Consider the following 14,689-nt stretch of genomic DNA (forward strand, 5'->3'; position numbering starts at 1 on the left):
GTCACTAGGCCTCAGATTTGCAGGGATGGCACACAGGGTCCTCCCCAGATGCTGGCCATACTAGAACTGGCTCGAGACCCTAGTGATCACCTACTTTTATAGGGTGTTATGACATGGATCGGATGGAATACTTGGTTGGTCAGTTTCAGTCACCTGTTCAGTTTGCTCCTCCTTGCTTATGGGACGTGCATCCTTATCAATGACCTTGCATACCATTGCTGTGTCTATCAAAGCATGTATCCAACTTCAGAAAAGTGCAGTTACTTAGAAGAACTTAACTGAAAGGAAAGTTCACTAAAAGAGAAACTGGTCTTGTTTTTAACAAAACCAGGACACAAAGACAGAGGGAAGGATACAGGCACAGGAGGGGAAAATAATTTGTTATGGGATGCAGTATTTACTTCAGATACGTTCTAACTGTTTTAAATCAATGCAGTCAGAGATGTATTAAGGCCAGAGCTTGCACTGACACTTGAATGTTCAATAATCCAACACTGGGCTCCAATGGTTGAAATTATTTACAAATGATCTCATTACGGTTTTCTATTTTGCAGTTAGCCAAGGTATTATAAAGTTTCATCCAAAGCAACGGTACTGCTTGTCCTCAGAATGCATTGAAGCTGGTAAGCAACAATTTTCTCCTCTCTATTATATCATTATTATAGTATGTTAATGAGATATTTATACTGTTTAAACTTTTTTCCATTATACATTTTACTCAGAAACCTTCATTAATAATGAGGGGGGAAAAAACCCAAACTTTTTTTAAAAGTCACTGTTTAGGTTGCTGCAGATCTGTTTATTTTCTACAATTAAATTTCATGTTTTAAATGGTGTTAACTCTTTTCTAACTGGTTTAACTCCAAGTTTCCCATAGGGTTTATTTTTTTAATAGGAAACAAAATGTTGGGTGACTTGACCTTCGGGTATATTTTGTTGTTCCCTTCCCCGCAGTTGGAAAACTAGCAAGTGTGTTGTTAAGCACATAAATGCTTTAGGGCTAGATCTTGCACAACTGTAATGTGGTGACTACAACTCAAAATCTGCAGCTACTTCCATGTTGGCAGGCTCTTTTTCCCTCTCAGAGATACATGTGGTAACACTTACAGAGCTGGGTCATCTGTTAGTATAATATTAAATGTGAGCTAAAGGGCCTGGGCTTGGTAGGACCTGAGAGAGACCTGTTTTGCACTGGTCAGACTTTGACAGACTTTTGCTCACACTAATTCAAGGAGAGTCTTGTCATTGAGTGTAGCAAGAATACAGATCAAAGAATAGTTACCACATCTAGAAATCTGCCCCTAGAGCTGTTTTATTGGAAATAAAGTGGATGTTGCGTGAACTTATAAGAGTATTTATTTCCATCCTGAATCATATTAAGCTGATACTGTGAGGTGTTTGGCATGTATTTGAAATCCTGACAAATTCCATGTGCAGATCTCAATATTAGCAAGATTTGTCGTTCTGCTTGCTCTCTGTGCTGAACTGGCAGTGCTCTTGGCTGCCCTGGGCACCACCCTCCAGAGCCAATTCTTGAATGAGTGCAGAATATCAAAATGGTATGACTAATCAAAACACCATTACCCTCAAAACTCCCAACAAAAAAAAAAAGTGTGTGGGCTTCATCTTGAAAATAAAAAAAATACCAATTCAGAAGTTTGAATCTGAATTGGCTTTTGTCTTCTCATATGCACATGAAATTACATGAAATTTTTTTTTTTGGTAAGCTCAGCAGAAGCTTTGCACTGAATCAGACTTGGACACCTACATGACTTGACTGCTTTATCTCGGTAGACTGTGTAGTAACTATATAGTGTTTCAAGACCTGAGCCCTGCCTTGCTGAGCAGCTGTTCAGGAGTGATAGAAAGTTGCCAAGGATCAAAATGTCTTCAATGTAGCCAGTCTGAGAGTTTCTAATATGAGAGAGAATTACAGCTGAGACATTAAAGTATCATATACAGAGTTACTTTAAGGGGAAGAAGAGGAGTTACTGGATACTAGAAGTAGTATCATAAAGTCTGTAAAAGTTACCAGATTTCCTGTTAGGACTTTTAATCATTTATTTGGATAAGCCTCAAAACACCTGGTTGCTTAGTCAAAAAAAAAAAGTCAAATATCCACATATACCATGTTACTTGACCCACAATAACTATAATTCATGATAATTTGATTAGATACTCAAAAGTTAGTTACTCAAGTCTCTGGCTTGTCAAACTGATCTGTTACCAGTCTCACCTGCAGTAGCTGGTGGGTATGCAGTCTCAAAACGAAGCTGAAAATACTACAATTATATTTTCCAATGAACAGTAGATCAGAACTTGATTTGTTTTCTTGTGCAGCTATTCAGTTAAAGGTAAACAGTGCATAATTTCTGGAATGCTAATTACAATCTGCTTGGTATGTATTCCTATAAATTCCTCAGGCAGTTAATTTCATCTTGGCAACCTGTCTTCAGGTGTCTGGCTCCAACAGTTTGCATTCTTGTAGTGCTAGGTTAGGCACTCATTGCTGTATGGCACTCAAAAACATTCGCTGCAGAATTTATTTTTTTGTTTTTTGACATGTAGGTACTGTTAGATGCTAGAGAACCTGGGTGATATTCTTGCTGCTCTTTAAAAAAATGGCAGAGATCAGGGCACAGATTGGTCTTAGAACAGCTTAGCTTGCAAGTGAGGTCAACATCACATTACAGAGACTAGTTAATGTTACTTGTAATTTTTGGAATGTGGCCTCGTGTATTTCTCTGTTTAGGAAAAAGTGTTCCACAAGATCTATGTGGTGTGTTTTTTACAGCTGCTGCCATCTTAAGCAAGATAAATCAATCTGTAGATCCATGCGAGAACTTTTACCGATTTGCGTGTGATGGCTGGATATATAATCACCCTATTCCTGAAGACATGTCAAACTATGGTGTTTACCCTTGGCTGCGACACAATGTGGACCTCAAACTAAAGGGTATGTAATTTCTGAAAGCGGTTGGTTGGCTTTTCAATGTAGCTTGTTAACTGACTGGGTTTGAAATGAATAAAGATTTCATGGTTTCTGGTTGTTTGATAATATCCAACAGCCCAACTTGATTTTGGCTTTTAAATGTATTTTTGTTGGTTTTTGTTGTGAATAACATTGAAAGACAATGAATTATAACAGAAACAGAATTTGGGATGAAGAATAGAACTGCTGGCAATTCTATAGGTTTAAGAATGGAGGGACAAAAGGCAAGTCCTTATACCAGGGGGCACGATTTGAACTCTTTCCCCCTTGCAGTAGATGGGTAGATGAGAGTGCAGGAGCACAGCACACACATGTAAGGATGTCCCACATCTAGACAAACACCAACCTAGGACAACATTCTACCTCTAACAGCAGCCAATACAGGAAATAAAATATAATAAGGTAACACCAGGATGATATTTTCCAGCACACTTACCTAGCTGTTGGCAGGAGGTGATTTGGAGGCTTCCGGAGACAAAGGTTGTTTGGGTATTGTGTTCCCTTTGAGCTGACATTAAAACGGCCATTGAAGTTCCTGAGCTATCATCAGTGAAACAGAAGGCTGCAGAAGAACGTGTATCTGGAGGAAAAAAATAGCCCTGGGGTGGAAACGTGTAGGAAGAGAGGTATTTTAATCTGTGTGTGACTTGTCTTTGTGCTATACTCTGCAGCAAGGCCACCTCATCAGGAAGCTGTGCAGACCAACTGGGGAGAAAGGATGATAGTTATTGTTAGGTTGGAAAATCCTGCCAGATTCTTATAATCCTCACTAAAAGCAAGTTGTGCAAAAGAAGGGAGATGTGCAAGATTCATTATTCTTGTTGGTGTGCTTGAAAATTGCACACCTGGAGCATGTTATTTACCTATTAGTTGACGTAAGAGCCTACTTTGAGCTCGCCACAGAACATAGGTCAGTTTTAGGATTTATGCTTAAAGACGGTATTTTTCTCAGATTTTGTACATATGTGCGTGTGCAGGCATCAAAGCCCTTGCCCACTTATTTTCTTCAGTTATATCATATCCAATTTTTGCATTGTTACATATTTTAAAAGCTGCATGCGATTTCAGAATGAGTTTGGAATTTCGGCGTAGGATATGATCTGATAACTGCTGTTTTTAGTCTGCTGAAGATGTCACATCTAAAGGGAAAAAAAAATATTGCCAGAGCCTGTTTTGCCTTATGCTTTGCACTCTAATTGTTCTGCTGCCAGTACTGGGCTGTATTAGGTGGCTGCACATCCTGCATGAACCACAGCCACAAAGAATCACAGTCCTTATTGAATATAGAGGAGCAAGCTGTGACTCATCCTTAATTTCCTCTTTTACAGACTCTAATCAAGGACATCATGGTAGGCCGCACTTTCATATGGTTTTCTTACTGCAGTCCCTTTAGAAGTTCCTAATCCCTAGCTAGGAAAATGCAAGACAAAGAAAGAAACATTTAAGTGAGAAGTATTTGCTTAATGGAAACTCCGTATCAAAAAAGGGTGCAATGAAGTGCCTGGTAATTACTTTAATAGGAGGCCTAAGCTGCTCCTTGGTGTGGTACAGCAAAGATGTGAAATATTGAGTTGTGTAGAGGAGCTGATTTAATATAACATTTGTCATCTCCTCCTTAACTTTTTATTAAACTTTCCAAAATATATTATTGGAAATAAAAATGGAAAAGGGAAAAAAAAAGTGTTGATGTAGCTGAAACAACAAGGTGTAACTTCAACCTCTATGTGTTTAACTTGAGTCACTTCAGTACATTAGCTTGACACTCCGAGTTATTGCTTTGTGGATGACCACAACTTTGCTATCAAAAGTTTTAGTAAGATGAACAACTCTTGCATGGAGAAACATATATATGACCAAAGAGACCTTGGAAACCAATTAGATCTCTCCTTCCTAAAGAACTGCTAGTGGAACTTTGTATGTCATTGTAAATGTCCCTGTTTGACACTCAGGAGATTAAAAAAGCCCTAGCCTTTCAAGAGCTGGTTATTAAGCAGGTTCTGTGTTCTGAAATATTTATCATATTAAAGAAAGCTATTAATCTTAAAGTGATAATATGGCTTGGTCAGAAAGCCACATTTTTTCATATTTGGTATTCTTTGATGGTGTGATATAGACAGAAGTATTTTTTCAGGAAATATATTAAAAAATCATGTTACTTAAAATAAATTATTTAAACATCTAATCTCTTTTCTGGTCCCTGAATGTTCCTGAGTATTAGACAGAAAGGGAGTTTGGTTGTTTGTCCAAGGACCTGTGTATGGCTTGTGTTATATATGGGTATCTTAGATCTTCTGGAATCTTCTTTTTTTACTCAGATGTAATTGCTATGGAAGAACACCTTCCAGCTGATAATTGGTAGCAAGTGTAAGAGTTAGCTTTACCTTACCAGAAAGTGATAAGAGTAGCTGTATAGCGTACTGAACCCTGCATTAAACATTGATGTGTTTGGGAGCAAAGTTGTGGTGTGGTGGTATGTGTGTAGTTTGTTTGGTGTGGTTTTTGTGTGTGTGTGTTTGTGGGTTTTTTTGTGTGAGTGTGTGATCTTACAGACACACAAGAGTACATGACTTTGCAGGTGTCAGCTTCAAGAAAGGGTAGAATATTTTCTGTGTCAGTGGATGTTTTTGGTGCTTTAATGGGGAATTCCAAAGAGAGGAATGGCACTGGGTCAGTGGAAAATAGCTGAGAACTACTGAGTGGTAGGTTTTTTCTCTGCATATCTCTGATTGATTAAAGGAACAGGACACGAAACATTCATTTCAGGGTTCTTCCAGATTTGCAAAATGTAATATGATAGTTAATCCTATTTTTTGTAAGACTTGGGCTTTTTATGGGGTAGGAATGTGTGTATATATGTATCTATATGTATAATGCTTCCATGACTTTTTCTGTCTTAGCATGCATTCAAACTAAAATTTTATCATTTCCCCTTTAATTTCTCTTCCATCCTTTGTTTGAGGTTCACTGGGATTTATTTTCCCGCTCTCGGGGGAATCCACAAACCACATGTGTAACTCACTTTGATCTCCTGGCTATATAAAATAGATAAAATCATAGCCAGGTGAAAGCAGTGGTAGGTCTTTCCTTGGATGTCAGCAATAGCAGAGTTTCATCCTTGTGATGGAATGTACAGAAGACAGTTGTAATAGCCAAAGATATCTTAAAGACAGAGACCTGTGGTTTTGGTTATGACACAGATCCAGCTAATGGGCATCTAATATTTAGGTTAAAATTTCTTGTTTCATTATCGAACTGTCCTGGGAAGGACTGAGATACTCCTACTGCAGTTAACCATTCCTGGCTGGACCAGATTGTCCTTGACTTGAAGCCAGCCTTTCATTTGCAGATACACTGCAGGTATGTTTAAAAAATGCCTCTCACTAGCTAAAAACAACCACTTCTAGTGCCACCAGGCCTCTGAGGAAGCTCTTGGAGTCCTTCAGAACGGAAACAATGGTTTGACTGTGGCATCTGTTGTAAGAACAAAAGTTATCTCAAGTTGCAACTGTTTCAGCCTTCTGTCAGCTAAAAATTGCAATGTCTCTGTGAATTAATATGTTTTTCACTTACCACTAAATTTCCTGCACAGCTATTTACATTTCTGCTCAATTTTTCTGTTCTGATTGGTGACCTTAATGAAGTTTAGGACCATGGTAGTCTGACCATTGAGATGAAAGTGGCTTTTTGTGAATAACACAGAACTGGGAGTCTGAGGCAAGTAAATACGTGCCTATTACCTCTGGTGAATGTGGATTGTGAACCAAGCAGTTTCTTTTCCTTTTTCTGAAGTCTGCAGAACGATGATATACAGCTGTGTGTGTGTGTTGTTGGTTTTTGTTTTGTTTTAAGTGGCTATGCAGGAAGCAATAAATTAAAAAATAAAACCAGAAAAACCTCAAACAAAAACAAAGCATCTCCAACCAACAAATAACTAAGCAAACATTCCTAAATCTCAGCACTGCATAGGAGCTGATTTAAGTTATGTGAATCATTTGTGAACGTGTCTTTTAGGCTTTTAAAATTTAATTTATGTCTGTGGAAAACAGTTTACAGATTAAGTTTCCATATTGACCCTGGCCCAGTGAGACACCTCCTTCAGACTAATTTGCTGCACTAAGATTTCTAGCATGGCTATTTTCTGAATGCCAGTCAATTTAAAGTGAGAAATTTCCTATGGGGCAAAAAGAAAGAAATGGAAATCTTTTAGGAGGATATGGTGCATGGGTTTTTAAAAACATGAGACAGACAGCAAAGAAAATAACTTGGCAGTGTAGTCAACATACCCCAATATAATTTACAATGATTTTCTTTAGAAAATATATTATTTTTTAAGTAAAAGCAGCAAGGTGGAAGTATCTCAACATGGAAATTTATACTATTTGACCATAGGATAGTCCTTCAGACAAATCCCGTAAGTTGGTATCAAGTGGCTACTGTCCTGCACGGAAGACCCTGCACCACAGAGCTCTTTAGGGCTGGTTTCTCTTCTCCCACCCTTCAACAGGTGCTTGGTTGGGACCAATGGGATGACTTGGATGTGGCCCGTGAAATCTGCAGTGTAGCTGCCGAGACTCAACCATAGGTTTCTGTAGTAGCTGACCTGTCTTTGTGGCTTTTTTTACTCTCTTTAAGAGGTAGCTGGTTGACAGCTGTCCCAAGTAAGCGGGAGAATACTGGTAGTAATTAAAACAAACAGAGAGCAATTAAATAGTCTGGACATCCATAAATCCATGGGTCCAGATGGGATGCATCCGCGGGTGCTGAGGGAGCTGGCTGAGGTCATTGCTGGACCGCTCTCCAACATCTTTGCCAAGTCTTGTGGAACGGGAGAGGTGCCCGAGGATTGGAGGAAAGCAAATGTCACTCCAGTCTTCAAAAAGGGCAAGAAGGAGGACCCGGGTAATTATAGACCGGTCAGCCTCACCTCTGTCCCTGGGAAAGTAATGGAACAGCTTATCCTTGGTGCCATCTCAAGGCATATCAAGGATAAGAGGGTTATTAGGGGCAGTCAGCATGGCTTTACCAAGGGTAAGTCATGCTTGACCAATCTCATAGCCTTTTATGAGAATGTAACAAGGTGGATGGATGATGGCAGAGCGGTGGATGTGGTCTACCTTGACTTCAGTAAAGCCTTTGACACAGTCTCCCACAGCATCCTCACAGCTAAGTTGAGGAGGTGTGGTCTGGACAATAGAGTAGTGAGGTGGGTTGCAAACTGGCTTAGGGGGAGAAGCCAGAGAGTGGTAGTCAATGGTGCGGAGTCTAGTTGGAGGCCAGTATCTAGTGGAGTGCCTCAGGGGTCAGTACTGGGGCCAATATTATTCAATATATTCATTAACGATTTAGACAAGGGAATAGAGTGTACTATCAGCAAGTTTGCTGATGACACTAAGCTGGGAGGAGTGGCTGACATGCCAGAAGGCTGTGCTGCCATCCAGCGGGACCTGGACAGGCTGGAGAGTTGGGCAGGGAATAACCTAATGAAATTTAACAAGGGAAAGTGTAGAGTCCTGCATCTGGGCAGGAACAACCCCAGGTTCTAGTATAGGTTGGGAGATTACATATTAGAGAGCAGTGTAGGGGAAAGGGACCTGGGGGTCCTGGTGGACAACAGGATGACCATGAGCCAGCACTGTGCCCTTGTGGCCAGGAAGGCCAATGGCATCCTGGGGTGTATTAGAAGGGGGGTGGTTAGTAGATCGAGAGAGGTCCTCCTTCCCCTCTACTCTGCCCTGGTGAGACCCCATCTGGAATATTGTGTCCAGTTCTGGGCCCCTCAATTCAAGAAGGACAGGGAACTGCTGGAGAGGGTCCAGCGTAGGGCAATGAAGATGATTAAGGGAGTGGAGCACCTCCCTTATGAAGAAAGGCTGAGGGAGCTGGGTCTCTTTAGTTTGGAGAAGAGGAGACTAAGGGGGGACCTTATTAATGTTTATAAATATATAAAGGGTGAGTGCCATGAGGATGGAGCCAGGCTCTTCTCGGTGGCAAACAATGATAGGACAAGGGGTAATGGGATCAAGCTGGAACACAAGAGGTTCCACTCAAATTTGAGAAAAATCTTCTTCTCAGTAAGGGTGACAGAGCACTGGAACAGGCTGCCCAGGGAGGTTGGAGTCTCCTTCTCTGGAGACATTCAAAACCCGCCTGGACATGTTCCTGTGCGACCTCACCTAGGTGTTCCTGCTCCAGCAGGGGGATTGGACTAGATGATCTTTTGAGGTCCCTTCCAATCCCAAACATACTGTGATACTGTGACAAACAAACCCACCACAAACAAACCAAACAAAAACCCCAAAACAACAACAACAATAAAATGATACACAACCAGACAAAAACAACAACACTACAAAACAAAACAACAACCCACAAAACTCAGAATTCATTATTGCCTCCAATATCATCTTGTTGGATAGCTACTCCTGGATAACAAGGTAACAACAACAGCACTTAACACTGTGTTTTGCTTGGTCTTTTCTACTACAAATGGATCTCTTTTCAGTGGTGCAGACTGTTTGGTATTGTGTTTTGTTTGTTTGTTATTTTTTTGGTTTATTTTTCAGTGGTCCAGATATTTCCTTAAACGGCTTATGCATCCAAATGTAAGAAAAAGCATTAGTGGCACAGGTCTGGTAAAGCTCTCTGTCCAACAAGTTAATAGTTTTTTAGTAAAATGAGGTACCTGCATCAAAGGTGGAGAAACCAGGACCTTTTCCAGGCTTTGCGGCTGCTCAAAATGAAAGTTGTATTTGTAATGGGTGATTTTGGGAAACCATGAGTACAGAAAGGAGATAATTTTGGTTCCTAAATGAGGTCTTAAGGCAGCACAGTGACTGAGCCACAGGATTCCCACAGCATTTCCCTGGTTGGGAGACCAGAGCAGTGTCCTGTTAGGCCTGTGCCCGCTTCTGTTCCACACACAGCGTGATGTTCCCTCTGGGTTTACAGTGAACCTCAATTTTGGCTGTTGCCTGCAGAAGGAGGATATGTTCATATCTACAGATATTGAATTTCAAAATTACTATATGACTGTACTTTAGACTGGTAACTTTGCAGAGAGGATTCGTACGTTGGAAGGGGTGTAGCCATCCATAGTCTCTGATATCCCATTTTTTGACTAACCAAAAAAACCCCTATGCAAATACATGTTGAAAGTATTAATATAATGAAGTAAAGCTTATTGCTGCCATTTAGTATGGACCTCTACCTCTATTGTAATGATTTGAGATGTCAGAGTCTTCTGGTTTAAATGCAGTTTAAATGCTCATGTCTAATGTTACCATGATGTGTTATCCACTACAGCATAATACAGGGAGGCTAGAGGGGCAGGGTAGGAGAGGGAGTGATACTGCTCAAAAGATTAAGATTTATTATTGAAATTAGATTTATGAATGGAGGTTCTTATATCCCCATAAGATGATTTTTGACTTTGTTACAGTTTGTGTACACTTACATTAGTTGACTTTTGGAGGAACTCACACGATGTGCTTATCTTCTTATATACAAACTCAGAGAATTTACGAAATGCCAAAATTGTGGAAACAAACAGCATTGTCATTTAGGAAATGTGCTGTATATTAGGGCATTGAGCAGCATTAGGAAGCATTTATGTAAGCACAGCTGCTTGAATGCTATTTCCATGAGAACTTCCGTATTGCCAAAATGGATACTCAAGAAAAGGATTGAGGAATTTCTTCTTGGGGAACCGGAGGCAACCTTAAAATGTCAGCGTATTAGTTGGGTTTATCTGTATAAATACAGCATCCTTTCATGAAACTGGTGTTTGGAACCATTTGTTTGCTTTACCTGATTTATGTTCCTTGGAAATGAGAACATATACAAATTGATTAATTATTAAATCTTCATGAATTTCTGTGGGCATGAATATTAATTACATCCATGTTAATGCAAATTAATTCGAAATGATATCATGTTCTATCAGAATGTCAGAGGAATTGATAATGATGGGCTGGCTATTTTCAAGAGTAACTAGTCTGACCATAGTGAGATGGAAGCTGCCATCAAGAAATAGGCTGATGGACATTAACTGTATCAACTACAAAACTTGTTTACTCCAATGGTTTAATGATGTGTTGATCATCATTAAATGCCTTTAAAAAAGAAAACACCCTCCCAAAAAAGAAACAAGCACACACAAACAAAAACAACAACAAACCACCCCAGTAAAAACAATCAAAACCCCCTGAACCCACAAAGTAAAACAAGGGGTGAGGGACATGCAGTTTATCAAAACAAGGCAGGCCTAGATTAAGGCATCAGCTACACAAAGACAGTTCTGAGGAATGAACTTCTGGAGATGCAGAATACACTGCTAGTTAATGGTATGAAAATATGGAAACTATTATATCTAAGACATATCTGAGGCTGTGTGAGCCAACATAAGGCCCTCCGAAAGGGACTAATAGCCCTGTTCATTGGCATCCTGGATGCTTCTGCCTTCCCAAGAGGTGAGAATATACAATATGGCCAGTGGTTGGACAATCAGAGGTGTGTCTTACTCTGGATAACTTCATATTCCTGTGTGAACAAGGAGTTTGCCTTTATGAAAGTCCCTGTGTACTCTATGTAAGATGACTGTCGTGACCTGATTATTTACAATGGGGAACTGATAGAAAAAAAGGTAAGAAAGCAGTAGATAGCTGATTGAGATGACACAAAATACATGAAAGTCAAAATAATACATGATTTGGTAAAATTTAAAAGCTTTTTATTTTATAAGCATCAGAAAAATGTATTGACTTGCTGTTTTATTTTATCTTAGCATCAAAGGGAAAAAGCTTTATTTAGGCAAGGATAGTTTTAAGCGTAAGGAAAAAGATCCTTGCAAGCCTTTGCTAGTTTATTTTTCAATATATATTTGGCAAACAGTAGGGAAAACTGGACCGTAATGCATTAGAAATTTGAAATAAGTGTTAGTGAAATAAATTTAAATATTTTTTTTGTAGTGCATTGGTCTCTAACTACTTTTCTTCCAGTCCTCTGAAATGAAGCAATATTCACAGCCACCAAGAAAAAAGATGATCCTTAATGTCAGTATGGTGCTGGTATTTTAAAAAAAATATTTAAGTATAGTGGTGAAATAAAATCTTCTTATCTTTCCTTTTAGTTGCAAGGGGGTGAAAACCACTTTAAACAGTGGGGTGTGGTTTTTTTGTTTTGTTTTGGAATACTGGAAACTAACTCATATTTAAAAAACAATCATTAGCAGCTCACTTTTTATAAAGAGTCTGGTGGGGATGAAGGCTTCCAGAGTGCACATGTTGGACTGTGCACCAGACACCTGAACTAGCAACAAGCAGTGCAGAACAATTAGCAGAACAGGTAGTTTACAAAAATAAATACATTTAGGTTCCTTTATATTTTAGGGAAAACTCAAAAACAAAATATTGTTATCGATTGTTAATAGAGGAAATGGGTTATGCTGTACACTAAAATTGCATAGCAGGAGAAATTCTCTGAAGAACTTGTTTTAAATGCATGAAGGACTTTAAGGCCTTGAAATTATGTGTTTTAAATTGGATTACATGGGTGTCAGAAGAGAGCTGTAAGTAGGCTTTTGCACCCTCCACTGAGGTTGGTCTCTCTGGGGTTTTCCAGGCAGGTGAGAACTTGCTCTGCTCTTCTCCTGAGGCTTCCAGATGCAAAGCAGCTCTGAAACAGAACCTGGGCAGGTGCATTAGTGCTGAAGTATGACCTGTACTAATAAACCTGCGAAGAAGATAAAGTTGTACTGAAACATCAAATGTTGCATCTTATAGCAGGAGAAGTCCATATCTTTTTTCAGGAGAGTGCTCTGAGAGAACAGATTTAACTCTAACGAAAATCTTGGCTTGACTATACTTGTTCCCAAGAACCATGTACAGCTTTGAAATATATCAGTTAAGTCTGTCACTTCCTTTTAGCACAGATATATACATACATATATGTTCTTTACCCTATCTCTATACCCCTCCCCAGCTCTAGAGGTTGGGTTTCCAAACTGATGAGAATAAAAATATATATATCAGATTTTTTTCTTTGACAATCTCATAACCTGAACTGTTTGTGTTGCAGTCTATTAAACTCGTATTTTCACAGAGCAAGACAGGGAAGTTACCACAGGTCAAGTGATCACAACAGTCCCGTGTATGATTTTAGATTCTGTGGCCAGTGCTTTTATTTTGAGGTAGAACATTGTGCCCCTTGTAGGCCCTCATCCATAAAACTTGCTACTGCCAGCTCTCCGCTTAACTTCAGTCTTTGAAAAAAAAAGGACTTTGAAACAAGATACTCTAAATGAATATCAGCTGACCCCAAACCATTCTGAAATAGTTACTCGTGGTACATGTAAGCTTGTATTACTGTAATTAAGATTGTACATTTGTCTAGCTATGATTTCCATAACAGCAGCATGGTTCTGAAGGGTTTTTTTTTTTGTGTGCCCTTTGGCATCCTGGCCAAATCATTGCTCTGTGAAATGTACTGAACTTGACTTCTAAAATCCAATGTAGTCTGAAGGAGTCTGAAGGAAGGACAGTGCCTTCATGACACAATTGCAGTCCTTAAATGCCCGCAGTGGCACAAGTGCAGTTTGCTGCTTGGATTTTAGGGGTTATGGTTGCTTTTCAGGAGCTCTTTTGCCATAGCTCTTTAGTGTGAATAAAATACGGGATTTAAGGTTTAGACATTTTTAATGAGGACTAGATTAATCATAATTATCTACTGTCTCAGGCACCTCATGGAATGACATTCTGCACACAAGTGTTGCATGTTTGGTTTGATTGCCAAACTCAAACCAAGGTTTAAGTAGGTTTTCTCCACTTTTAAACTGAAATTCCCTGCAGGACATCCTTAAACATCCTGCTGCTGGCATCAGAAGATCTGCTGCAAATTTCCAAAAGGCAATTTGGTTTTTGCTTCTTCACGGAGGTAGCACATAATACTGCTAACCTGGGAAGGAAACAAAGTTTGTGACTGATAGCTGGAGATGAGAGAACATATCTTAATTTTTTCCTCATCAGTTTAGAAATCTGACCCCTGTAGCTGTAAAACAGCATAGATGGGAGGGTGAAGAACAGAGTTTTTATTGTTCAAGAACTGAAGGAGAAATCCACCTTCTCTGTCATTTACAAGGAAACTCCCTTTCTGCAAGTGGTGTTTCTGCATTTTGGTCTAAGAAACTGAAGTTCATAAATAAACAATATGGAGCAAACATCTGGCTGCTAGCTACTGCTACCCAAACCAAAGGGAGAACTTGCTCTTGTGTGAGGTTTTGGTAGGGCCTTACTGGGGATATAACTGACAAATGAGCACCTTCTGTCTTTGGCCCAGTGAATTGGTAGACATTGTTTTCTGAGAAGCCCATGGGCTGCTTTTTGGATCTGCTCCTGAAAATGATGCATTACAAATTGCTTTCAGTTGTAGTACTGCACATCGTCTGGGCAATGTTAAGCAGCCCTTATTTCCACTGACAGTAATGGGTCTGAGAGACATTCACCATCTCCAAAGGATCAAGCTCTTTGAGTGTTTGGATCAAGTTCAGCAAGATTTATGCTCATAAAGGAGCACTGCTCCAGTTAGTAGGACTCTGACATGAGTTAGATAAGGAGGAATTAATCCTCTATGGCTCACTTTCTTTATCTGCAACAATGGGTAATGGCTGTATCTCCTTGGTCTAACATGTCTAAGAGTGCTTTG

The 14,689-nt window shown here is 39.5% G+C and overlaps 1 protein-coding gene across 1 annotated transcript in view; it reads left to right on the plus strand.

The window, feature by feature from the left end:
- Positions 1-14,689, plus strand: part of PHEX (phosphate regulating endopeptidase X-linked) — a 109,335-nt gene that overhangs the window by 5,221 nt on the left and 89,425 nt on the right. Inside the window, exons 2-3 of the mRNA XM_082052560.1 lie at positions 555-623; positions 2,795-2,956. Coding sequence (XP_081908686.1) covers positions 555-623; positions 2,795-2,956 — 231 coding nt within the window. The remainder of the gene's footprint in view (positions 1-554; positions 624-2,794; positions 2,957-14,689) is intronic.

The sequence above is a fragment of the Streptopelia decaocto genome (assembly GCF_964273445.1).
Source record: "Streptopelia decaocto genome assembly, chromosome: 1".
Lineage (NCBI taxonomy): Eukaryota > Metazoa > Chordata > Aves > Columbiformes > Columbidae > Streptopelia > Streptopelia decaocto.